The following is a 27,121-nucleotide window of genomic DNA, read 5'->3' as shown; positions in this document are numbered from 1 at the left end:
AACCACAGCCGTAGGCGCCAGATCAGACACAGCCTAAGTATGAGCAGTCATAGTACCTGACTAGGTTGTTTACTCACCTACTAAGATAAAAGGCACTCCAGAAGCATGGTGCTGTAACTCTGGTACCCATTTAGTTTGAACGTTGGAATATGAGGATGGCCCCACAACACTGAAGGCAACTAGGAATATGTCAGTCTGCAAGTCAAAAGGAGAAAGAAAAAAAATTATAACCAACTGATTTTATTTGACAAGTGAAAACCTTGGTCACATTTGAAGCTCAAAATGTTTACTGGACCAACATTTTTTGTGCAAGACCAGAATCAAAATGTGGAAAAAAACATTCCTGATTCCTGGCGACACGCATTTGAATGTTTTTATTTGAACAATTATTGCACTAAGAGTTATCTCATTTGCCTCTTTGGGTATAAAACTATTCTTCATTACTAAACTGAATTAAAAAGGTATTTTTCAGACTATAATAATATATAATAATAATGGTGCACTTTCCCTTTCACTACTGCTTACATGAAGAGCGCCCTCTATGTGCCATATATACAAAGCAGATATCAACAGTTTCTAGGTGGTGTCTTGGACTGTACCATTTCTTACCTGTGGGTAGGATAGAGGTCTTAATCTATCATAGTCTTCTTGTCCGGCAGTGTCCCACAGGCCAAGGTTCACCGTGATGCCTTCTACTTTGATCAGCTGGGAGAAATTATCAAACCTGCGTACGGATACAACAAGAATTATGAAATTAACTAAAAGAAAATTGACATTAGATCTCCAATGTTTACCGAGTGCTAATAAGTAATGATCTGCGCAAGATTTTATAAAGAAGCGTAAAAACTTGCTTAGCAAAGACAAATCCTACTCAACAAAAACTGGTTACCAGCCAAAACTCGATAAAGTTTACCATTGTTGCAACTGGTGCCCCACTCATTTTTTGCTAAGCAGTATTTTCTGCTTTACAGCTTCATGAATTTTTGCCCTGCACATGCTGTAGAGTTCCTGGTTGATAGCTGGAAGTTTTTTCAAACCTGACCCAATTTGATAAAATATTTTTTTTCCCTCAATATTTTTTTTTGGGGGGGGGGGGGGCAAGGAATCTGAGATCTTTTCCCATGTCCCGACAAGAACATTTGACTTACACTGTTGGGACATATTCTTTCGGGAAGGCATTATGTGTGTATGACCACAGCATACAAGTCTTCCCGACAGCACCGTCACCGACAACAACAAGTTTGACATTCCTCGCTGTTGCAGCCATGCTGTCGTCTCCGTTGTCAACTAGGAGAGAGAGAGAGAAAACAAGTTTTATTTAATTATTTTTCTATGAGATATTGCCCTACTCACAAGGCTGGACGACCACTTCAAGGCGAGGGCTACACTTAACTGATTTGGGTCCAGGGGCAGTTTGCCACCAATACTACACCTGGGGCCGAAACAGGGCTACCCCCTCCACAGTCCATAAGAAAGTAGGCTGTGGTAATCATCCACTATAGGAGCCTGGTTGGTGGAGAACCATGCACTACCTTCCCAACTTTACGAAGCAATGTCTGGTTCCCTGAAGGCACATTTATTATGGTACTCATCATTCCCATTACATAAAGAGAGACCACACAATTCTTCCGTTTGACTTCATTTTGGAGTACTCAGAGTTGCATGGCAGAATTGATGGATGGGCGGTTGGGTTTGGCGTAGTGGCATCTTTCCTTGCCTTCAACCTCTTGGACCCTGGTTCGAATCCAGTTGGGCCGCTTCAAGGTGAGGGCTACACTTTACTTATTAGGGTCCAAGGGCAATTTGCCATCTACACCTGGGGCTGAAACAGGGCTACCCCCTTCACAGTCCGGTAACAGTGCTACCCCTTCACAGTCCGTAAGGGACCCCGGTTCAAATCCAGTTGGGGGTGGGGGGGGGGGGCACTACGAGTACGTGGACTTAGGTTTGGTCCTTTTGTTGGATCCCTTTCTCTAAAGCCCTTTTTCATGGAAGGAAATTATTTCTGCGCTAGCTGTGTAAGCCTAGAATGCCTAGCGGCGTGAAGTACACATGCGCACATGCCCAAACTCCCGGCGAAACACGCTTGATGTAAGCACTAGAATTCCCTGCGTCTAAAAGCGCTGATTCTTTGCTTACGGTAAGCAGAGCCATGAAATTGGGCCATGATTAACATCATGTCTATTGGTATACATACCTCCACCAGATTGATCTGGGTCCATAAAATCTGGATAAGCAGGAATCTACAACAACAAAAGGAACATATTTATTATCATTAAAGGCAATGGACACAATTGGTAATTGTCAAAGACCAGTCTTCTCACTTGGTGTATCTCAACATGTAATGCATAAAATAACAAACCTGTGAATATTTGAGCTCAATTGGTCGTTGAAGTTGCGAGATTATGATGAAAGAGCAAACACCCTTGTCACACAAAGTTATGTGCTATCAGATGCTTGATTTCGAGACCTCAAAATCTAAATCTGAGGTCTCGAAATCAAATTCGTGGAAAATTACTTCTTTCTCAAAAACTATGTTACTTTAGAGGGAGCTGTTTCTCACAATGTTTTATACTATCAAAAGCTCCACATTTCTCGTTACACAGTAAGTTTTTACGCTAACAATTAGTTTGAGTAATAACAAATAGTGTCCAGTGCCTTTAAAGAGTTGTTTGAATTCGGGACAAATTTAGTTATCTAAATTATTTTTAGCGTTAAAAACAAACTGAGAGAGTGATTACTTACTATGTGTAATTTTTTTTTATAGGGAAAAAAGGGAGTCAATGTTTATTGGTAGATCAAATTTTCACTTTCGATTTTGCTGCAACACGACTACATGTACTAATTAAAATGTTATAATACATTTCTGGTAATGAAACCAAGGATGCCTCATAAGTGAACTTAATCACTGTAGCTTGCACGCCTGAAACCTGTAAACCTGGCTCCTTGCTACATGTATATGTACCAGAAACACTATAAAGCCCCTTTCACATGAGAGCAATTTAGCGAGGGTACCTTGCTAAATTGTAGCATGGTTGTCATATTTTACAAAAGGTACAATCGTGTGAAAAGACAACAATTTTTTGAGTGTCCAGGCTCCCTTGTAAAATCTTGTCCAACATTGCTACATTTTGTCGGAGGTCCGGACCTACAACAAAATCTTACACTAGCGAAATTTTTGACCAAGGACGTGTGTTACATCATCAGGAGAAGGGAATCCTTGATAATTGACCAACGTCCTGGATGAAGTTGCCCATACAGCGCATGCTATTGTGGGTGCTAACTTGTCCCATCGAGATGATCAGGATTACCAATAACTTCATGGCACACAAGGGTTGTTAGTTTTTTAACTTTGCAGTGTGAAAACTCACAAAATCAGTCACACAAGAAGATAACAAATAAACAACCCATGCTCGTAAATTTTGTAGAAAGGGACCCTGGCTATATTTTTGTCGTGTGAAAAGGGCTTTAGAGTTAACTCCCACTCTTCCAAAATGAAGTGTTCTTGGTTAGTTTACGTGCACAGCCAATCCTAGTAAACAGAACCTACTCATACATAGACGGCTAACTGTCTCATTCGAAGGACAAAACAATTATGGTAGGCTACGAGTGTCACGACCAGGACTTGAATCTTCTGCTGATCAGAAACACCAGAGCTCGAGTCCGGTGCTCTTAACCGCTAGGCCACGAGACGCTATGGTTGCACACTTTCATTATCTCCTTCTTCCCGGCACAATACAAAATATTAACGAAGTTACACCTTTAAGAGCCATTTCACACCTGGCAATTTATAGTTCAAGGTAATCGCCAAGAGGAAAAGATCCGTTCATTTGACATGTTCTTATCAATTTCTATAGCAGTTGGTTGCCTCCAAGTTGCCAGTAACAAACGTCAGCCAGAATTTGACAAGGCCCTACAAATTCTGGCTGATGTTTTTTTACAGGCAACTAACTTGGAGGCAACCAACTGCACTGCATGCACAAAAAAACAGCTAGGTAAAACAAAATGTGGCCGGCCGGAAAAAAACTACCATGTCACATGTCCACGTTGCGAGTGTGACTGGTATCCTGCTCATTTCTGCTTAGCAGAATGTTAAGCAGCTCTACATGAGATTGGACCCCAATTCATAATGTTCTTACGCCAGAAGCGTCAAATTGGCAGACATCAGCACCCTATTCGTATTGTTATTATTTTAAAAATGTAACATAGGCCTATCAGAGCTGCTAACAAGGCAGTGGACACTATTGGTAATTACTCAAAATAGTTGTTAGCATAAAACCTTTCTTGGTAACGAGTAATGGGAAGAGGTCGATAGTATAAAACATTGTGAGAAACGGCTCCCTCTGAAGTGACGTAGTTTTCGAGAAAGAAGTAATTTTCCATGAATTTGATTTCCAGACCTCAGATTTAGAATTGGAGGTCTCGAAAATCAATCATCTAAACGCACACAACTTTGTGTGACAAGGGTGTTTGTTCTTTCATTAAGACATTATTATCTCGCAACTTTGACGAGCAATTGAGCTCAAATATTCACAGGTTTGTTATTTTATGCATATGTTGAGATACACGAAGTGAGAACACTGGTCTTTGACAATTACCAATAGTGTCCAGTGTCTTTTGAGTAGGACATTCTGGGTATATTATTTCATTCAACATACAGTAGTTAGGAAATGAATGCGCATTTAAAACTTTTAGAACCAGCGGGCTATGTACACTGTATGCTGTACATTGTATGATATGTGTACATCATGTGTCAATATGAAAACTGTATGTAAATATGGTATTATTGTTGTTGTACTGATAATCATATTGAACTAGGCTTTTTATTTACCAACCGTGAGGCACACTGAATTGCACAATTCACACAGCCAGCACCATGAGTCACTCTACATAAACCACCCTACTACAACCATCATACACAGAGCAGTCAAAATAAGGAAACCACCACTGTACATGCTGTATATGTACATGGCATAATGTGGTTTGTCATTGCATTGACTATTAACAGGTGTGTTCGACCTCATAGCTGAGGTCAACTATTGCTAAATAGCAGAGGCAGTGGCTTTCAGGTACCCATGTGGTTTTGTAGTGCAGTCTACAAAGAACCTGGAACAGAGGACCATCCCCGCTGCGGCATAATTGGAAATGAGTAATGATAAACGTGGGAGGGGATGAGGTACCACTTTGTACATCATACAGCGGCCTGACACTGTTGCATTATCAGCCTCTATGGATGAATCATACAAAATGACATGTAGTGTATCAGAATGTATTTGTGCAGTTGTGTACCTGTGTGTACATGTAGGTCATGAAATTCACCTATCCTGTGGATGTATATGAACCAATGTACATGGCACAACAGGCTATGTACAATGTAAAACGAATTGACAGAATTCTTCCTATACAGTGGTCCACTGGGCAAGTGCTAGTTACATCATGGTTACGTACTATGTACAACACCCGAGGTCAAAAATTCAGTCAAATCCAGTCAAAATTCTCCCCAAATGGGTCCGGCTGGCTAGTTCAGAGCTGAAAATTATCACTATTTAAAGACAGTGGACACTATTGGTAATTGTCAAAGACTAGTCTTCACAGTTGGTGTATCTCAACATATGCATAAAATAACAAACCTGTGAAAATTTGAGCTCAATCGGTCGTCGAATTTGTGAGATAATAATGAAGAAAAAACACCCTTGTCACACAAAGTTGTGTGCTTTCTGATGCTTGATTTCGAGACCTCAAATTCTAAACTTGAGGTCTCGCAATCAAATTCGTGGAAAATTACTTCTTTCTTGAAAACTACTTCACTTCAGTGGGAGCTGTTTCTCACAATGTTTTATACTATCATCCTCTCCCCATTACTTATAATCAAGAAAGGTTTTATGATGATAATTATTTTGAGTAATTACCAATAGTGTCCACTGCCTTTAATATAAAATATGGATTAGTGAAAAGGCTGACTAGTATAATGAAATGCTAACAGGGCCCAATTTCATGCCCAATTATGTGCCTGCGTCACCATTCTTTTCTTCTACATGTACATCAAAAGTGCAGATCAACCTTCTTTCATGAGAGTATGGAAATAAATGTATTCTTGAATTGATTTGAATCAATTTTAACTGCTAAGCAAGTGTGACTGTCACAATACAAATCACAAATCATCTTTTACAGATGAATCTTAGCGCTTTGTGAAATCGAGCCCAGGTTTTAGTTTCACTTTCTAGGAAGTTTTATTTTGCGAAGTGCAAAGAGCCCCCCTCGATAAAAGCCAAGGAGGGTAGTTTATAAATAGCTCTCCCTGTATTCTTAAAAATGAAGGACTGGTTTCAGCTGACAGTGATATTATTAAAACATGATGCTCTTTGTACAGAATTGACCCCGAATGTGTAAGTACAGTGCCCTATTTCATGACTCTGCCAAATTCTGCGCTTATTATCACTATTCTTTGCTTACTGTGCAAGTGCCAAATTTCTGTGATACTTTGTAGCTGTGGAAGCCAAAAAATGCCTACATGTACATTGTAGTAACAGGGAGTGCCAACATGCACTAAGCAAAAATTCCCTGCTAACCTAATGTTGGCTTGACATAAGCTGGGAATTCTCTGCTTTCTATGTATACAAGTTATGGCACCCCTATGCCTAAACTCTAAACTGGGTTCATTTACTCAACAATATACATGTACACTCATACTGTATGAGAATAAGAGATTCTAAACAAAAACTAAATGTTGTTTTTTTAAAGAATGTTTGCGACATCACATCACATAATATCATGGCTGCTATTTTAATTGTCTTCACTTTCAATGACATTTGACTATTTCCAAATAGAGCCTGTTTTGGCATGGGGCGTCACAAAAAAATGTAAGTGTACCAGAAAATGTCCATGGGATGTCATTGGCCATGTGCACATTATTACTACAAGATTAGAGCACCTTAACTCCACTGTGAGTATTTGAACTATGTGCTAATTACTATTCCAGACATAACCAGGGGCCAATTTCATAGCGCTGCTAAGCACACAAATTTGCTCAGCATGAAATTTCTTCCTTGATAAAAACAGGATTAACAACCATATTTCAATTTTTTGCATAAAAATATATTGCTTGATACTAGTATTCAACTGTTGTTTGTTTATCCTCAAAACCATGTGGAAATTTGGTTAGTAATTTTGTTTTCATCGAGGCCAAAATTTCATGCTAAGCAAATTTTTGTGCTTAGCAGCGCTATAAAATTGGCCCCAGGTGTACAGTTACCTGAGAAACTAAAACCATATTTGATTACAGCTAAGTTCTAATCAAGGCTTTCACTAACTTTGGTTCCTTGTTTGTAGCAGCATGTCATAAAACAATATTGATTCCTGATAAACCAAAACAAAAGTTTACAGCTCAACTGTCACCATGAAACAGCTTTCAGTTTACAATTGTTGCACGCTGTGACAGGGTCCATGGCGTTTTGTACACCCGAGGGGGAAAATGACACCCGAGGCGAAGCCGAGGGTGCCATTTTCCCCCAGGGGTGTACAAAACCAATGGACCCCAAATCACAGCGTGCAACAATTATTTTGTTACCTTGGTAACATGATTATTCCTATATATATTTGGTTTGCGGTAACACCATGTGTGTATCTACTTGCCAGGTAGAGTTGTTCTTAGGGAACTGTCTTGCTTTATTCTACTGCCGTGGAGTAGATAATCGGAGGTTCGGGAGACTCCTCAGTTCTGAAAAGAACTGTCCTGCTTTATAACTATTACCAGGGCAACCCTAACAATAGCCCTGAGCCCGCCAACCACACAACCAATCAGAGCATTGATTGACCTGCAGAGGATCCACTGAACTTCTATAAATAAGCCCACTCCTCTCTACCTCTTCAGTCTCCTGATGATGACTAGAGCAAGCTAGTCGAAACGTTGAGACCAATTCCGAACTGACTCCGCGGCAGTACAGTTATTACGATCCTATAAGCTAAAGTAGTAGTCCAGTATATCTATACCATCCGCCCTGGTAATAGTTATAAAGCAGGACAGTTCTTTTCAGAACTGAGAAGTCTCCCGAACCTCCGATTATCTACTCCACGGCAGTAGAATAAAGCAAGACAGTTCCCTAAGAACAACTCTACCTGGCAAGTAGATACACACATGGTGTTACCGCAAACCAAATATATATTGATACCCCACCATGCAATGCCTCAAATCCTATATATATGATTATTCCTCTTCTCAAAGTTCTGTTGTCATCTTCAAACATTAATTACGACGAGTATGCAAAGTTTAATAGCATGGACAAACAGTAAAAGAAACCATTTTTCACTGTTCCCTCAAACCCGCAGCCGTTTCATACTAAGCGCTGGAAAGCGACCCAAGGTAATGTACACCGGTTTACAAAACTCATGTTACCCGCCGCGCTGTACAGCCATGGTACATGCGTTTTTGTTGCACCTCACGTGATTGGTTCTCGACCAATCAAACTTCACATTTTGTTACCGAGGTATAACAATCATGCATGTAGCCAACAATACAAATTCCCGCTTTAAAGGCAGCATGCAGGGCTGATAGGCTACACAACTAAGGAATTGCCTCAAAGCCCCTGACCTTTGCCTTGGCACTCCTTCAAATGTTCCAGTTGAAATGTGAAATTCCCCCTATCATAGCGGTGCAAATCTGATGCTTGGTTTTCAAAAGGTAAAGGGCACCAAGGCGTTTTCTCTGAAGGAATTGTCTCGTGTTGCCTTTGTAAAGTATCATGCCAGGTAAGGCCCTTTTATCAATAAAAAATGTCCCCGCCTTTATGACAATGAAATGTATCAGGTCTAGGCACAGCAGGCATGCACAAGAACAATTACCGAGTGATTTAACATTCACTGATATCAGATAGTATGGTACATGTAAATGTAGACACATTTATCTACATTTGTAGTACAACCCGTAACATAACACATGTAGCACTCTGTAAACATCGGATGACTAACTTGTACATGTGGATCACTTGCCTGTGTTATTTGCCAGAAAGTTGTTATCGTGATCTTTGCCATTTTGTCAGACTACATGTAGCGAAAAAGATACATTTTTGTACACAGGCCTGATATCCCTTGGAGTCAAGAGAGGCAATTGCCTCAGTTGTCTCTGGTGCCCTTTGAAAATGCCTTTATGCCCAGCTGCCCTTTAAGAAAACGAAGCATCAGGTACACAGGTCTGCTTTGAACTTTGAGTGAATTCAACTTGTATTCATGACAACCATGGCGTAGGGTCTCATCAAAAGAATCAATAATTTGTGGAATTCTGTTTCTAATATTGTCGCCCTTTGGAGGCACATTCTTCAGGTTCAATCCAGAGTGTCTTGTACATAATGTATGTGTTTCAATTTCACACATTAGAACTTAACATGTACATGTAGTTCATTATGGCTGCATTGTGTCAATAAGTGTTTAATCCACATCAACTGGGCAATTCAGGGGTCGAAATTAAGTGTATTTCCATGGTAGTCAGCAGGGCTAGTGACCAATAATTTTTAGTAGCCCTGATTAGATTTTGGTAGCCCGAAAGACACATTATGTCTCGCGTCACGGCTCAAACTTTACAATACACCAATAACATAGTTCTTTATTGTTTGTGATGATGATTTTTGCATTATTTTTCCATCGGCTATCAAACTGGAAAAATGAGTAGCCCGGCTGTAAATCTGGTAGTCCCGGGCTAGCGGGCTAGTGGCAATTTCGACCCCTGCAATTCCACGCAAATGCGACACAAGGGTCAAAATTTCAAAAAGCTTTTTTCTCAAACATCTTTTGCAAAATTGATAGAGTATATTTTAAAGTTTCTAGAAATGAAAAAAAAAAAGATCTATACCAAATATTTTGAAAGTTACAGCTCTCTGAAGTTGATTCTACGTTATTCTTACCTATTCTTAGGGATTCTTACAATCAATACATCATCGGAACCGCCATTGAAAACTCCGTAAATGCCTCACAGACATGACCCCGTTTTGACCTAGTCTTCCGGTTCAAAATTGAGGTTGACAAATTCCACCATTGGTCGTGCATAAAGATTTTACACATAAAACAGCGTCACGCTTCAGTGCTCATCCATAGAGTGCAATGCTTCACGTATAATAGTCTTCGTTCAAGGCGTTTTCAATATACAGTTCCCTTACGATTAGTTAGTCTGTTCTGTACAGTCGTCAATATTTCATAAAGTTCATATTTTCTCAACCACACAAGCTATTTTGACAATTTATACATCATATTGAAGGGCTTTACGTACTTTACAAAAACGGATATGTTGGTGACCTTCTCATGACCTTTTGACCTGTCTAATCTGGCAGTACGTGTATAATATACTTTGAAAAGGCGTTATGTAATGGCTTTTGGGTTGATACGTACACCTTTTGATGCTTTACCAGTACAGAATACAACTCTGGCAAAAGTCTGGTTTAAAAAAATAATACCGATTATGTCACCAAATGTAAGAGCGGCCTCTAGCGGCAGATTAAAAACATCTCAAAATACACTTGTACTACATACAGATATGTCTGTGGCAGAGTTTATAATAATTGTTTCAAAATTGGTATACATAATCTCCCTCATAATAGCAACTTATATGTGGAGTCTTAGCTTGATGACGTCATCATGTGTCACGTGGTATTGCTTTAAAGGTGCACTTTTCAAAGCTGTGTGTATGCAACACCAAAAGTTCGACTGAGGTGAAACTTGGTGTATTGTTAGTCAAGGACAATTTAACTTCTTGAACTCGAAATAACGTCATGATAACGTCATCGTGTTGTTGCGACAATTTTTGCAACTTTGATCATTTCTTACACATCTTGATACGAAGCAAGTTGCAACATTTGTTTTTTACACCAGGCTGTTACTCCCGGAAACCGAACACCTAGAGTTTGTTCACAAACTCTCAATGTCTAGTTAATTTTTGAACCAAAAATGTACACTGTACACCGCCTACTACTATAGACTTGAAATCATACGGGCAACACACACATACGACAATTAACAGGCACCCAGTTCTAACCAATCTCCATAAGAAATTCATATTTACATTTTCACATAATTTTCATAAGGATAGTACCACACTGTATGAAATTGACAATGTATCTTGTACCTTTAAAGAGTTCCTTATATTGCATGCTGTGTGATTGGTTGCCTCCAGGGGCAAGTTCGAGCAGTCACCATTTGTCAACCACTAGTTAATGTTCCAAGGGCAAAGCCATTTTCATTTTGCCAGTGGCACTTCCATTTTCAAAAATCTTAAATTCTATGGAAATTTGTGAAGGGACACCATGGCTGAGGCAACGGAGGTCATTACCTCTGTGGCCTGCTCGTTATTCCAGGCCAGCATGCCATTGCAATACATTCTGGGTACCAGGAAAAATCGCCCAATTATCGACAATAGCACCGTACCTCGCTTGAACTTACTCCAGGTTGTCTGTAAAAATTGCCCTAGAGGCACTGGACAATGTTGGTAATTACTCACAATAATTGTTAACATAAAAACTTACTTGGTACCAAGCAATGGAGAGCTGATGATAGCACAACACATTGTGAGAAACTGCTCCCTCTGAATTAACATAGTTTTTGAGAAAGAAGTAATATCTCACTCAAATATTTGAATTGAATTGGAGACCTCAGCTGAGGTCTCACGTTAAACCATCTGAAAACACACCATTTGTGCGACGACCAACTTCGACGACCAATTCAGTTCAAATTTTCATAAGTTTGTTATTTTATGCATTATACATGTATGTTGAGATACACCACGTGAGAAGACTGGTCTTTGACAATTATCAAAGGTGTCCAGGGGTCGATTTCACAAAGAGTTAGGACTAGTCCTAACTTAGGACTAGTCCTAACTTAGGACTAGTCTTAGGAGATATACAAATTGCATGGATAGTCCTAAGTTAGGACGAGTAACTGGGTCCTAACTGGAGATAAGACTAGTCCTAACTCTTTGTGAAATCCACCCCGGTGCCTTTAACAGAAAGTCACTGCTGCAGGTCTTATGAAAGGACAATACCGGTACTTATAAAAAGACTGACGTCACCAAAACACGTCACTGGATAATTAGCAGAATTGAGCGCAAATAACTTTTCAAACAGACATATACAAGAGCAATGCAATGGAGGCTACATTTCCACGTCATGGGACTGGCATGAAAAGCTCTCTTTTCAGCAAATCTTTGTTGAATAAAAGCTAAACACATAAAGAGGGTGCCATAGGTCATGTTTTGTGTAAATTCTTGCTGCTATTGAGGTGCTGACTGTGTGTGTTTAAGACCTACGTCATGTACAATGTACCTGTACACTTATAGGTTTTGAGGACAGGCTTTGGCCTGGAATAACCAGGTTTGTTGGGTTTTGCTATTTCTATTCTGTTTTTTTTTCTTTCCTCGTTTATTTCATTGCTGTCATAAGAAACTCAGTTACGATTTAAACATGACACAAACAAAGCCAGATGGGTGTGTTTTCGCAGCCGCAACCAAAAGCTGTTTCGGTGATTGGCGAGTGATTAACCAATGGCCAAGTCAATCAAAACAAATTTACTGGTCTACATGTACAATTATCAATATACGTACAGGCCTGATACTTCACAGAGGCAACGAAGGCGATTGCCTCCGTTGCCCCTGGTCATTGCCTTGGTGCCCATGACATGCTCTGATAGAAATGAACATTGTCCTCATAGGGTGCCCTTTACCAAGTAAAAAAATGCCTTGGTGCCCTAGCACTTTTAAAAACGAAGCATACAGGCCTGCATGTATGTACACGTACACTTCCAAAAGTCCTGTGAACAAAATCTACAGGCCTATCACAATTGGGATTTAAACTCAGGGACAGTTCACTAGTGCCATCCTCAGTCCAACAGAATCAAACAAAACATGCCAAGGGATTCTGAAAAGGTTGGGGACGTCTGATCTAGGGTTGAAGAAAAACAAATTTAGTGAGCAATTTTTGACACCGCAAGTGTTCAAGAGAGTAGGGACGAGAGTTCTGGCTGAAACCTTTGAATGTTTGGCAGCGTGTTACAACAAAAGGGCAGACAGGTCCCGAGAAGGAAACGCAATGTTTTAAAGTTTTGTCTGCATAGTTGTGGTCTATCTATAGTCAATGTTAGAATGTTTTCTATACACGAGCCATGTCTGATCCAGTCTTTAAAATGCACAATAACCTTGCCAGGAAGTTCACGTTGAAGCTCCATTGTACTCAAACACGCAAATTTGCACTCAGTATGTGTGTACCTTAACACAGAAAAAGAAAAGAAAAAAAAAACACCACCCAAGACAAAAAAAGCGAGAAAATAAGGGAGAAACAAAACAACACCAAGGCTAGGGCAGACCATTCAGATTTTAAAGTCAATAGCAAGTAGTGCCGCACGAAAACACACAGTGCAATCCACGAACTATTTTTGAACTTCCTTGTTGGAGTTGGCTTGACTTGGGGAAAAGGAAGTCTTTGGTGACCATAATCAACAGGTTTGATTACAATTTCAACATGTAGGATTGATTTTGATCTTCCCTCGCTGCTAATAATTGATTTTCATACGGTGCATTCAGTCATCATTGTTGTAGTATTGTCATACAATAAATAAATAAAATGGCCCTTCTGTGCAAGACATTCGATAACATTAAAGGCAGTGGACACTATTGGTAATTACTCAAAATAATTATTAGCATAAAACCTTTCTTGGTGACGAGTAATGGGGAGAGGTTAATGGTATAAAACATTGTGAGAAACAGCTCCCTCTGAAGTGGCATAGTTTTCGAGAAAGAAGTAATTTTCCACAAATTTGATTTTGAGACCTCAGATTTAGAACTTGAGGTCTCGAAATCAAGCAATGGGTGCGTTCGTTTAGCTTCCCTGGGTCGACCCCGGTGTGTGGCGGGTTTTTCCCCAGGACGAACGTGTGCAGATAATTACCATCGTTCGTCCTGGGAAAACAAAAACAAACACACACCGGGGTCGACACAGGGAAGCTAAACGAACGCACCCATTAAAAAGCACACAACTTCGTGTGGCAAGGGTATTTTCTTCTTTCATTATTATCTCGCAACTTTGATGACCGATTGATCTCAAATTTTCACAGGTTTGTTATTTTATGCATATGTTGAGATACACCAACTGTGAAGACTAGTCTTTGACAATTACCAAGAGTGTCCAGTGTCTTTAAGTGTTTATAAACCACACACAGAGATCCTTTCTCATTTGATTGGTGGAACAGTATCACGTGTCATACATTATTTTGCCGTATTAACTGCTGGAATGTCTATAATTTAGTGTTAAAGTCTGATATGGATAATTAGTGGAGGCTTCGCAGTGTTGTTTTTGAATAGTCATTCCCCGCCCGTTTTTTCGAAGAAGACATGGTAGTGTCACACTGCGGACAATATTGGTGTCTACATGGAGTGATGGGAGACGAGCGTTTTTCAAAATGCTCAGAATGCTTCATGAGATTTAAATTTGAACCAAAGATCATGGGTGTTCTGAAGGAGGCTATTGGTTCCATCTTAAAGTGATCGAAGACAAAAACTTCAGATTGCTCTGAGATTTATTTTGTACCTGTGCACATTGTTAAAAGTAGTTTTTCGATAACTTTTTCAGTGCGAAGGGTGGATGCAATGTGTAATTAAAAATTCTATGGGCCCTTTACATGTAGGTCAGACAGTCCAAAATTATAAATGCCCAAACATCACCGAATGGGAACAAAGATTCTCAAAGCTCGGTTTTGGATCTGGCTACCCAAACCATTATGCAATTTATGTAAATGAGTAGCGCATTTGTTGCATGAGGCTGTATACTCCCCAGGGAACTGAGATGGGGAATGATTTAAGGCCCAGTGACCAGGGGTAATAATTTGAAGTGCCTTGGGACACCCTTTGGGAGTGAAAAAGCGCTATATAAAAACTGGTTAATATTATTAAAGCATTTCATTGACTATACCACACAAATTATCATGAACTGCATGTCAACTAACTGAACAACATAAAACATCTTTCATAAACACAAAGTCTAGGTCAAGCATTGACAAAATCAACATGAAGTTATCATTCCACAGATTGTCGGCTACAGAGATGAGACTCTGTGTCATGCATGACGGAAGTAACTCGTACAACATGACTTCAGTCAACACAGTTTCAAATCTGGTTCTTACCAGTTTGAAAAAAAGAGGGAAAAAACACACCAAAGTTCATGAGGCCATGTTTCAACCAGAGCAGGCTAATATATCCATCCGGGCATGTGGTGAATATAATGCACATTTTGTGCGACCAGGGGTTGAATTTCATAAACAGTTAAGACTACAGTCTTATCTCGAGTTAGGACGAGTTACTCGTCCTACAACTTAGGACTAGCCTTAAGGTTTTAATATCTCATAGTACTCTTCGTGACACGACCCCTAAAGTACATTGCAAGGGATGTGTGTAAGAAATAGTCTGTAATATTTCGACACATAGTAAAGGAAGTACCAATACAGGAAGAGAAAAAGTTATGCCCTCATAAAGTGAAGCGATTGCCTTGGTGTTGTATTACAAAACTTAGTTCCTCAATGAAACCGACCCAAGGTATTTTAATAGATGTGGTCACGTTCAAACAAAACATTCTGTTCTACATGTACCATGTAATAGTTAGTCATTAAAAGTAATAACTAAGAATGTTTTTCAATGTTTTCAATGTAGGTAAATTTATGCGGCACTCAATTTTTACACTAGACCGCATGTCCGAGGCCAGTGGTTTTGGTGTCGGGCCAGTAAACTTACGACCGGACAAGTCTTACGGTCTTAAGATACATGCAGTACCAGTACCGCACTGTGTAATATATCATAAACAGAAACAAATTTGATCAAATATTGACTTTGAGTCTACCTTTCAATTGTAAGTGATTAGTGAAGCATTAAGCTAAAAGACATTATGAGATAAATTCTTCTCTTACGGGTCTCAGTACTTTATACAAAAAGTTAAAATAATAATAATAATAACAGTATTTATAAAGCGCCAAATTGCCAAAGGATACAAGGCAATGAGAAGGAAAGAAGAGGGAAAAGACAGAACGATAAAGACGACCAGCTACGAAGAGGCAAAAAGGTGGGTTTTGAGAGCACGTTTGAAGGCTGTGACACTGTTTGAGCTTCTGGTTAGGGTAGGTAGAGAATTCCATAGTCGGGGAGCAGCAATTGAAAATGCCCTATCACCAAAAGCATGTTACCAGGACTCATGAACAGTGGTCTCTACTTGATTCTGGTCTTGTACAAACATTTCTAATCCAGTAACCATTTTGACTTACAAGTCCTATGATCTTGTGGTATTTTTTGCTCAAATTTTAGCATTGCTATGTGTACTTATACATTATGTTTGACACCTAAGTCTTGTAAGGGAAGGCAGATTGTTTTCTTATGAAGGCTACTCACTGGCGGGAGATAGAGCACATTCCTTCTGGAACAATTCTAAGGGGCACCAAGGTAATGACTAAGGACATGAAGGGCAACTGCCTCCGCGACGTGTCAGGTTTGGTATTTGACCATTTCGAATTACAACAATGCCAGAGTGTTAAGGTAATGGGAGACTAACGAGACAATACTATGCGTCCCACTCACTGGTCCTTTTCCAGTGTTCTCAGCGATGAAAAAATGATTGGCCCAAATTTCATGGCTCTGCTTACAGCAGAATTCTGCGCTTACGACCCATATAACTGTGTGCTATACAGGCATGACAGGGCACCTTAAGCGCAGAATATAACAGTTAGCAGAGCCATGAAATTAGGTCACGGTAGGCACAACAACAGTTGCCATCTGAAAAGGCTTCCAATGCATCAGAATAAATTTCTATTGGCAAATACAGTTCAACATAAACAACTGTTATTTATACTGGCTACACCAGGAGTCATGAGTTTCCTCATACAGATGATCTCACTAACAAAATGTTTTCCTTAAAACAATGATGTGCACCCACTGATTGTTTGGGCACAGTGGCCAATCACCGGTTTTGGTGTCATTTAAAGCCATAATACACTTTCGGTAAACAGTATTGTCCAAGTCCCACACTTCGTGTATCACAACTTATATATAAAATAACAAAACCTGTGAAAATTTAGGCTCAATCGGTCATCGGAGTCGGGAGAAAATAATGGGAAACCCACTTCTGTTTTCGCGCGTTTCGCTGTGTCATGACATGTGTTTATAATAAATTCGTAGAATTGATATTGTTTTGATGTTTTCTCAAAAAGTAAAGCATTGCATGGAAAAATATTTCAAGAGAAGTCTTTCACCATTGCCTGAAGAAAACCCTGTAAATTATTTGTAAATCTGTGAACTTTTTTTTTTTTTTCTGTACCGAAAGTGTATAATGGCTTTAAGGGAACAGGTTGGATATTATTTTTATTTTGAAATTTGTGTAAGTGAACAGGATTTTGTAGATATTGTGGATGAACAGTTCTGATTGTCAAGTCATTGTGAGTACTGGGACGGTACTTTAGTGAATAGGACTGATACACACAAATTGCACTCCAATGCATAGAATTACAGTCGATACAACATTAAGATTGCTCTAATATATATTTGGTTTGCGGTAACACCATGTGTTTATCTACTTGTCAGGTAGAGTTTGTTCTTAGAGAACTGTCTTGCTTAATTCTACCTCCGCGGAGTAGATTGTTCGGGTGTTCGGGAGACTTCTCAGTTCTGAAAAGAACTGTCCTGCTTATTAACTATTACCTGGGCGGATGGTATAGAAATAGGCTGGGACTACTACTTAAGCTTATAGGATCGTAATTAACTGTACTACCACGAAGTCAGTTCTTGGATTGGTCTCAATGTTTCGACTAGCTTGCTCTAGTCATTGTCAGGAGACCAAGATTGCTCTACACAGTAGGGATAAAATAAAACCAAGGATAAACACCACTTGAGTCAAAAAACATTCTGAAGACCTTGTTTTAGTGAGCGTGCATCTAGGCGTAACTAAATAATTTGAATCCAGAAAGCCTCCCAGTTTTGACAAATCCTAGGGAGAACCCAGAGTAGTGTGGGTTCAAATCCCTCTCAAGATCCAAGAGACAGTGTCCATAGGCAAAGACTCTAAACTATAAATTACTTCTCATACCAAGGAGAAAATTGGTTCCTACGAGGTAGGTATCGTCAATGTGAGTGCCTCGCAACCTACCATCGATTTCACCAAACTCTTCCTAACTTGCAATTAATCTTAGGACTTAGGATGAGTTAAGCTCCGTATTCATAGGCGTTAGGACGCATTGAACCCATCCTAAGTTAGGACGAGTTAATTGTCTGTAGGATTTATCCTAATATTTTGTGAAGTCAGCTGCAGGTCTAAATTTGGCTTATGGTGCTGCATACTCCTAACGAGCCGGGATGACTATCGGAGTCTACGGCCTGATGAGCAGGGCTAGCGATAGTGTACAAATCTTTGATATTGGAAGACGGAAAATTATCTTACCTGCTCTTTTCAGCTATACACTTCAGTTATGAGCACCAGTTGATGCTCAGTACCAACCACAGGGGTAGCGTTGGCTATCACCTAGCGATGGTCAATTTCTAGGATTGGTCACCCGTCCAGCTGGCTTACCCTCAAGGACAGGGTACCGGGCTAACCTTGAGAGACTTCAGTACTGTGGGTTGACCATGAGGTTACCAGCCAATACAGACGTTGCTTCCTGTATGTGGTGGGAAAAGTTGTTAAGGGTACCGGTTATGTCATGGTCACTAGTGACTGGGGGTGAGGTTCAAGTGGGCAGGATACCATCAATGAGTAACGTTTATTGTAAGTGTAAGTATGTCAACTTGCGCTTTTATGGTTTTGGTGCAAGGGCAGCCAGCAGTGACCACAACAAGACCTTCATTACAGTAAGCCACCTGGGCCCAATTTCATAGCGCTGCTAAGCACAAAAATTTGCTGTAGCATGAAATGTTTTGCCTTGATAAAAACGGGATTACCAACCAAATTTCCATGTGATTTTCAGGATAAGCAAACAGCTGAATACCAGTAACAAGCAACACGTAACAAATGGAAATTGGGTTGGTAATCCTGTTTTTATCAAGGAAGAAATTTCATGCTAAGCAAATTTTTGTGCTTAGCACCTCCATGAAATTGGGCTCATATCGTTCAGTGAATATATTGAGACAGAGTTCCGATTATAGAACAAGTCACCTTGTTTACAAAACAGTGACCTCTACACCTTTTCTAAACTCAGAGCATTTCCTGGCGGAAAAGATACTACACAGAGCTACATATGTGTTTATAACAAGTTTGACATTTTGAAATTCATACTTTCATCATTTTAAAAAATTGTAAAGAATTTGGTCAACTAAACACTCAGTATTCACCATAGACATGTGTGTGTACATTGATCAGTGGTTTTCAAACTGTTTTTCATAAAATGGACATAAACAAAATGTTATGTGTACCTATAGATGATTGTGGCTGTGCTGTTAAAGCTTTTCCTCTTCAGCAAAAATAATACAAACTATGTTGAAACTTGATTAAATTGTGCCATTAACAAACTGTGGAAGTAGGAAGTGTTGTTTGAAATAATGTTATGATTGGTAGAGTGGCCCATTTACTATTTCTAATAATACTGACATTGATGTTTCGAAAACTTGATTTATCATTTCCATCCGTTAAAGGCAGTGGACAACTGTGAAGACTAGCCTTCACAGTTGGTGTATCTCAACATGCATTAACATAACAAACCTGTGAAAATTTGAGCTCAATCGGTCTTCAAAGTTGCGAGATAATAATGAAAGAAGAAAACACCCTTGTCACATGAGTTGTGTGCGTTTAGATGGTTGATTACGAGACCTCAAGTTCTAAATCTGAGGTCTCGAAATCAAATTCGTGGAAAATTACTTCTTTCTCGAAAACTATAGCACTTCAGAGGGAGCCGTTTCTCACAATGTTTTATACCATCAACCTCTCCCCATTACTCGTTACCAAGTTAGGTTTTATGCTAATAACTATTTTGAGTTATTACCAATAGTGTCCACTGCCTTTAATATTTTTTTAAAAGGAAGTTGTTTTTAGCTTGTACTGGTTTCCCTTACAACTCTAAACGACTTTTTCACAGCTCGACTCTGACTGGGTAAGCATCTCTAATTGGGTAAGACAAGCCTGTGTGCTTCATTTTTTAAAAAGAAAGGGCACCAAGACATTTTCTCCTTGGTAAAGGGCACCCTATTCCTATGAAGAAACTGTAAATATCTACCGTAAAGCATTTCAAGGTCACCAAGGTAATGATAAGGCAAGGGGGCATGGAGGCTCCGTGAAGTACGAGTCAGGCTTGGGTAAAATTCATTTGGTGCATTTTGGTCGCTTCACTTTACGATTGTAAGTAAAATTTAGCGCAGGGCCCAACTTCATACTCATAGCCTAGGGCTGCTTTAATTTAAATGCAGAAAGTAAATTGCTTTTAAAGGCAGTGAACACTATTGGTAGATACTCAAAATAATTATTATCATAAAACCTTACTTGGTAACGAGTATCGAGGAGAGGTTGATAGTATAAACATTGTGAGAAACTGCTCCCTCTGAAGTGGCATGGTTTTTCGTGAAAGAAGTAATTTTCCACGAATTTGATTTCGAGACCTCAGATTTAAAATTTGAGGTCTCGAAATCAAGGCTCTGAAAGCACACAACTTCGTGTGACAAGGGTGTTTTTTCTTTCATAGTTATCTCGCAGCTCCGGCGAACAATTGAGCTGAAATTAGCACAGGTTTGTTATATGCATATGTTGAGATAGACCAAGTGGGAAGACTGGTCTTTGACAATTACCAATAGTGTCCACTGTCTTTAAAACAATTTTCTGCTATAAAGCAAAAATGAGTCAGGATACAAGTATAATTTGCGACATGGTAGTTTGGCTAGTAATTTTATTCTGGTAAGCACAGTTTTGTTGTGCTTATAGCTACTTTTGGTAGCTCTATGTAATTCTGCGCTTTTGCATTGTTGTAATATTTTTTTAAAAGTTGAATTAGCCAATTCAATTCAAGGAAAAGTTTCTGTATCACTCCACCACTTTTTCATTTGATATGAAGTTGTATGTAGTATCTAATTTAAACCTTAATGAAATACGAGGAAAAGTTTCCGTATAGCGCCACCACTAATTAATTCGATATGAAATAATATAGTATCTAATTTACCTCAATGAGATATCCTTTTTTGTAAAAATGAGTGAAAAAGTGGTGGCGCCATACGGAAATTTATCCAAAAGTTTTTGTAAAAATTAGTGAAAAAGTGGTGGCAGGATACGGAAAGTTATCCCAGTTCAATTCAATTCAAATACGCTCCCCCCCCCCAAAAAAAAAAAAAAATTAAACCTCCCTTCAAATTAGTTAGTACATAAGGCCCAATTGTTTTAAAATCAATGACATTAATATTATAAAAACAGGGGAGCAGCCAGAGTAACAATAACATTCAAGTGAATTGTACACTACTATCTAAAGGAAAGTACTATATGGGGGAACACTGCTGCGTTGAAACATGCTGAACTACAACTAGCTTATTTCCACAATTTGGAAATATTGTAACGGGGAAAAAACAGTATAAAACCACACAGATAAAGCACCAAAATACACACAAAGACTCACCCGACAACATGAACAAGATGTCACACATATATTTACAAAATGAACTTGTGTAAAATGTGAATTCTTGTCAATTTCTCGCCACGGGACAGTTGTCACAAAACGGTCTAAAAACTCCACCCAAGTTGGTTCTTGATTGGATATTATCTACCAACAGAGGGCGGTATGATGAGGTCATCAAAAAGGTGATTCACCATAGTCTGGTACCATTCTGTCAGTGATTTGAATATACTCCAATAATGTGTGAGAGACTCAGGTAACAGACGTATGGTAAACAGCATTGGATTGTCATTATTTTTGTTTGTAGCGCGCGATTTCGGAACAAAAAGCCCGCAATAATGAGTTCTGTATCAAAGGTGAGTTTTGATATAGTTCGATTTCACCGGCATTAGGCTACCGGCTCATCTGTTTTTTTAAATTATATTTTTATTATAAATATAGGCCTATAAATAATAAATTAATTATATTTTTACTATAATTATAATATAAACTAACTCACTATACTAAAACAATAGGCCTGTGTAATAATTATTATTATAACTAAATTTCATTTGTTTGTTATTACCGTCTCCTCCCCAGTTGTGTGATGGTGTCGGTGGATTCAAGTAAGTTCAAGTAAGAGACTCGTGGGGAGCCTTATAGGAGGAGGGTTAGGATAAGGATATTGCAAGTAGGCCTGGGCGAATTATTCGAATATCCGGTTAATGGCAAATAGGTTTTCCTATCCAAAACCGCGAATGCCTTTTTTTTCTTAACCGGATATCCGCATAGGGCGCGAATAGCTATTTATAAACCGGATAGTTCTGTAATTACAACTGAGTAACTGGATATTCTTTAATATCCGAATATCCGCGGACGTCGGGCGACAACTGATATGAATGATTTGTCTGAATCCTTCTGAAACTTCTATTAAGACAGCATCAAACAGCATAAATTAAGTATTAAACTATGCTCACCTCCGTGAAGAGTTAAAACAATGACATTTCTGACGTAATTTGTTCAAAGATTACAAAAGTTTTCCTTCACGTAGAGTCAATCACGATCAAAAGAAATAGCAAATCGCCATCTTTAAATTAGATCCGGTCATTTTTATGAATGAACCGAGTGACACTGTCTAAACTAATATCAATCCGCCCATAAGATCTCATTCAAAAACGAACAGCGCCCTCTAGCGAAAAAAGAAAAAAAACAAAACATTTTTTTTTAATTTTTTAATAGCGCTATTTCACTATTCGCCCAGCACTAATTGCAAGTAGACTCGGAATACCCCCAAAGGTATAAGAAACTGTGAAGGTAGTAAATAAATCAGTGTGGCAGTAGATTCTGTGATTTTATGTGGCGCCCAAGGATTTTTTTAATAGGGAAATAAGAAAATAAGCAAACTTAATAAAGAGAACGCAGCATGCATTGCAGTCAAATCAAACAAACTAATTTTTTGATTATCTTGCCTCTTGTTTTAGGTTGGTGAAATCTTCTCTTCAGCGGGTGTGGCTTTTAGTCGCCTAGGAGACCTGACTATGCAGTTGCATCCTATGGCTGAATCATCCCCAACGAGGTAGTGTTACCAGACTAGAAATTACAAAAGTTTGACAGGAGTGGATTTCACAGAGAGTTAAGACTAGTCTTATCTCGAGTTAGGATGAGTTATTCGTCCTAACTTAGGACTAGCCTTAACTCTTTGTGAAATCGACCCCTTGATTGTTGAATGAACGAACCCACCCCTAATTCAGTGTTGTAGCCTCCGTGGGCCTGCCCAGCACTAACAAATTTCGCCCAGCACTCTGAGCAAAACACACTGTGCTGCCTAGCCCCATAGATAGTGCCAAATACGCTGGAGGGCGTGCAGCACATTTGGCCTTATTTATGTGCTGCCGAGCACAGATTTCCCCCCAGATTGCACTTCAGCCTTTTATTATGCATCTGAAAGCACACAAAGTAATGCAACAAGGGTGTTTTCTTCTTTCATTATTCTCTTGCAACTTCAATGACTTGTCAATTGAAACCAAGTTTTCACAGATTTGTTGTTTTATGTTGGGATACATCAAGTGAGCCCCCTGGTATTTAACAATTACTAACGGTATCCAGTGCCTTTTTATGTATAATGATACTTTTGTCTTTTTTTTTATTATTATTGGTTGTAAATCGCCTGGAAACTTCAATTGTTTAATATATCATTTGATTTTGTTTACAGCGGCAAGTGGACAGATGAAGAGATCGAGATGCTGAGATCCTCCATCAAGACATTCGGTGATGATCTTCAGAAGATTAGCGAAACAATCAAGACGAGAACAGTGTAAGACAGAGCCCCCAACCCCCAGGCCTGCTCACCCAACCCTATAAAACTTTTTTTGGGTTCCCCCAAATTCCCTTTTGAGTCCAAGTTTATGCATTTGTAGATCAAGGAAAAGACGGAGTCTTTTGTAACTTAAAGGGAAGGTAATTCCCCAGTCGTGACACTTGTGTCCTTAGTAGGCAAGACACTTAACCATTGCTTCGTCCTTCGTATGGGACGTAAAGCCGTTGGTCCCATGTGTTGTGTAATGCATGTAAAAGAACCCAGTGCACTATCGGTGTTCCTCGCTGTGGCTGCTGAATGCGCCATAGTAGCACCTCGTAAACCCAAAGGTGCTAATTGGGTCTCAGAATTCATAACTTCAATAACCTCTCTTTCTGTATAAATGTGTATACTAAGCGCCTTGGTAGATACGTGCGCTATATAAGGCTTTGATATTATTATTAATGGAAATAAAAACATTTGGTGAGAAGCCTACCACAGCTTTCAATGGTATAAAGCATTTCGAGAAACATTTCATTTTTTAAGTAAAGTGGTTACGTGAAAAGATGCAAGTTTTTATCCCCCCCCCCCAAATTTTGAATAAGGGAAGCCTGACTGTCAGTAACGATTCTCAGATTGTGTATTCCTTTTGGTTATTATTCTTCCTGCTCATTTTCGCTCTGAAATTTGCCTATGTTAGCCACAAGTGGGACTGGAAAACTTCCACAATACATCAGAGATACCACCAGCACTGCACACATTCAAGACACTCCTGAAAGCTCACCTGTTTCGGGAGGTGTATCATCAATAACACTTCTCCTGTTGGTGCCCATACATCAGCGCCTTAGAGCAAACTTTTGATTTTGACACTTTATAAATTTCTTTTGGTTGATTGATTGATTGCTGATCGGAAACACCTCAGCTTGGCCATGACATACAATGACACTATTTAATTTATGTCTTCCTGACCTTAACTTTTCTTGCTTGATAGATCTCAAATCAGGGCAGCAATGAAGAAGAAGGCCCACGAAACGGCTCAGAAACAAGAAAGCCAGAAGAGACCTCAAGAAAGTGGGACACAAGAGAACAGTCGGAGCGCCCCGGCAGAAGAGCCGCCAATGAAGAAACCAAAGTCAGGTAGAGTTAAACAAATTTCTGAACGATTTTTTATAATTCAATTTTGAATGGGTAAAGAATACACTTGTTAAAACAAAATTTCCAGCAGGTTGACCAACCATCTGCAACCCTTTAAATTGTGCTGGCTGTGTGTGGCGCTGCAACAAATGCACATGACTAATTGCGTTACTTGTGTTTATTGTTGTGATGTTCATTCACCGCATGATATCATATTGCAAGCTGGTATGGTTTATCTATCATTTAAAACCACAGGGGATGATATTGAAGGGTCAAACAGTAGGAGGGTTGACTGTGCACTTTGTAGAGCTATGTATTCAATACTATGATCATACTGCAGTCTGACATTAAAAAACACATTGAATGATAAGGTAGTAGGAGGGTTCAGCTATGCACCGTTGGTTTGGCTGTACAGTACTGTATCCATCAAACTCAGGCAAAACCTTCAGACTCTGTTAAGATTGGTATACCTTGCCAGGCCCCCTTGCTAAGTTGTTGGCTGTACAGTACTGAATCCACCAAACTCAGGAAAACCTTTATTGGCATGCCTTGCTACATGCTAAACACGTTTGGTTTGGTTGTGCAGTACTGAATCCATCAAACTCGGGCAAAACTTGGTTTATGTCTTTTGCAGAGGTGACATTGAACATGCTGAATTCAACGGAGACACCCGGTGACTCCCTGGTAGATATTGAAGGATTAGAGGAAAGCCCAATGAAGAAGCTTGAATTTGGATTGGCATCTGCGTCCGAACATGGTAAGATTTCAGACAGAACATTCTTTACCATTACTCAAAAGTGCCTTACACTGTGACTTGGGTCGAATTTGATAAAGTATGTAAACACACAAATTCGCTAAGCACATAAAAAATATTGCTTAGCAGAAACTAATTACCAGCCAGAATTCCATAAAGTTGTACATGTACTGTAGTGGCGTGTCGTGGCTTAGCGGTTAAGAGCACTGGATTCAAGCTCTCGTGTTTGATCAGCAGAGTGTGGGTTCGAGTCCCGGTCATGACACTTATGTCCTTAAGCAAGACACTAAACTATAATTGCTTCATAAAGTTGGGGAGTGCTTTCTACTTGGTGACATCAGCCCCTGGAAAAAAAAAAATTGTAGTCCACACCTATAAAATTAAAAAAAAAAATTACATGTACATTGTATCCAATGATATCACATGTTCTGTAAAACCAATACATGTCCTTAAAGGGAAGGTACACGTTTGGTAATTACTCAAAACAAATATTAACTTAAAAACTGACTTGGTAATGAGCTTTGGAGAACTGTTGATAGTATAAAACATTGTGGGAAACGACTCCCTCTGAAGTAACATAGTTTTTGAGAAAGAGGTAAATTTCTCACTAAAGTAATATACTTCTAGCTAAAAGTAGGCGCCTTGATCGGTTTTCTGGAAAAGTGCGCATTATAAATCCATATTATTAATATTATTAAGTCTTTTCTTTCTATCTGGAAGCACACAAATTCGCCCAACAAGGGTGTTTTTTCTCTTATCATTTTCTGCAACTTCGACAACCGATTGACCTCAAATTTTCACAGGCTTGTTATTCTATGCTTATTTATGATGGGATACACCAAGTGAGAACAGGTCTTTGACAGTTACCAATAGTGTCCAGTGTCTTTAAGGATAAGGGGGCATAAGGTTACCAGCCAAAATACTGTGTCAAGTGTACCATCTATTTATGTTGTGTCACATAAAGTGTGGATACTGGTCTTTGCGATTACCAATGTTGTCCGCGTGTTCTGACGAAAAATTTGTTTATTTCTCGTTGCAGATGACCTCAACCTGGAATCAAATCTCATCGCATCCAGCTCCGATATAGAATCCTTACAAAGATGAAATAATCGCCAGATTTGGAGTCACGAATTGGAGGTGCCAACCCAACTTTGCCTGCCCCCTCCCTCTTCCTAATACACAAGCTTTTGAACCCTAATCGTGCCATGAAATCGCACTTTGTGCATGACACTCTTGACCTGTGTTTGGCGCTAAGTTTCAAAGCAGAAGCAGGCGACGGGAATGCAAGCCTTGTTGTTTGACCCATATTATATAGTCACAGGCCTCATGGTTGAATCTTTCATAAACAGGAAGAGGTGACCTGAGGCGGGGGGGCGGGG

At 39.3% G+C, this 27,121-nt stretch overlaps 2 protein-coding genes across 2 annotated transcripts in view; one reads left to right on the top strand and one right to left on the bottom strand.

Moving 5' to 3' along the window:
- The window catches only part of LOC139945553 (ras-related protein Rac1-like), a 30,625-nt gene extending 8,917 nt beyond the window's left edge, over nt 1-21,708 (bottom strand). The window contains exons 1-6 of the mRNA XM_071942942.1: nt 21,583-21,708; nt 18,438-18,654; nt 2,198-2,243; nt 1,149-1,287; nt 610-724; nt 78-195 (exon numbers count right to left, since the gene is read on the bottom strand). Coding sequence (XP_071799043.1) covers nt 78-195; nt 610-724; nt 1,149-1,287; nt 2,198-2,222 — 397 coding nt within the window. The 5' untranslated portion in view covers nt 2,223-2,243; nt 18,438-18,654; nt 21,583-21,708. The remainder of the gene's footprint in view (nt 1-77; nt 196-609; nt 725-1,148; nt 1,288-2,197; nt 2,244-18,437; nt 18,655-21,582) is intronic.
- Nucleotides 21,709-21,805: 97 nt separating this feature from the next.
- On the top strand, nt 21,806-27,113 carry LOC139945552 (BPTF-associated chromatin complex component 1-like). The gene is made up of 6 exons (XM_071942941.1): nt 21,806-21,935; nt 23,040-23,134; nt 23,771-23,872; nt 24,846-24,991; nt 25,623-25,745; nt 26,782-27,113. The coding sequence occupies exons 1-6, from the start codon at nt 21,918-21,920 to the stop codon at nt 26,844-26,846; spliced, it is 549 nt and encodes a 182-aa protein (XP_071799042.1). The 5' UTR covers nt 21,806-21,917; the 3' UTR covers nt 26,847-27,113.
- The last annotated feature ends 8 nt before the right edge of the window (nt 27,114-27,121 follow it).

This window comes from Asterias amurensis, chromosome 12, assembly GCF_032118995.1.
Source record: "Asterias amurensis chromosome 12, ASM3211899v1".
In the NCBI taxonomy this organism is placed as follows: Eukaryota; Metazoa; Echinodermata; class Asteroidea; order Forcipulatida; family Asteriidae; genus Asterias; species Asterias amurensis.
Note: the sequence above shows the minus strand (reverse complement) of the source record. Positions and strands in the feature narration are given on the sequence as shown.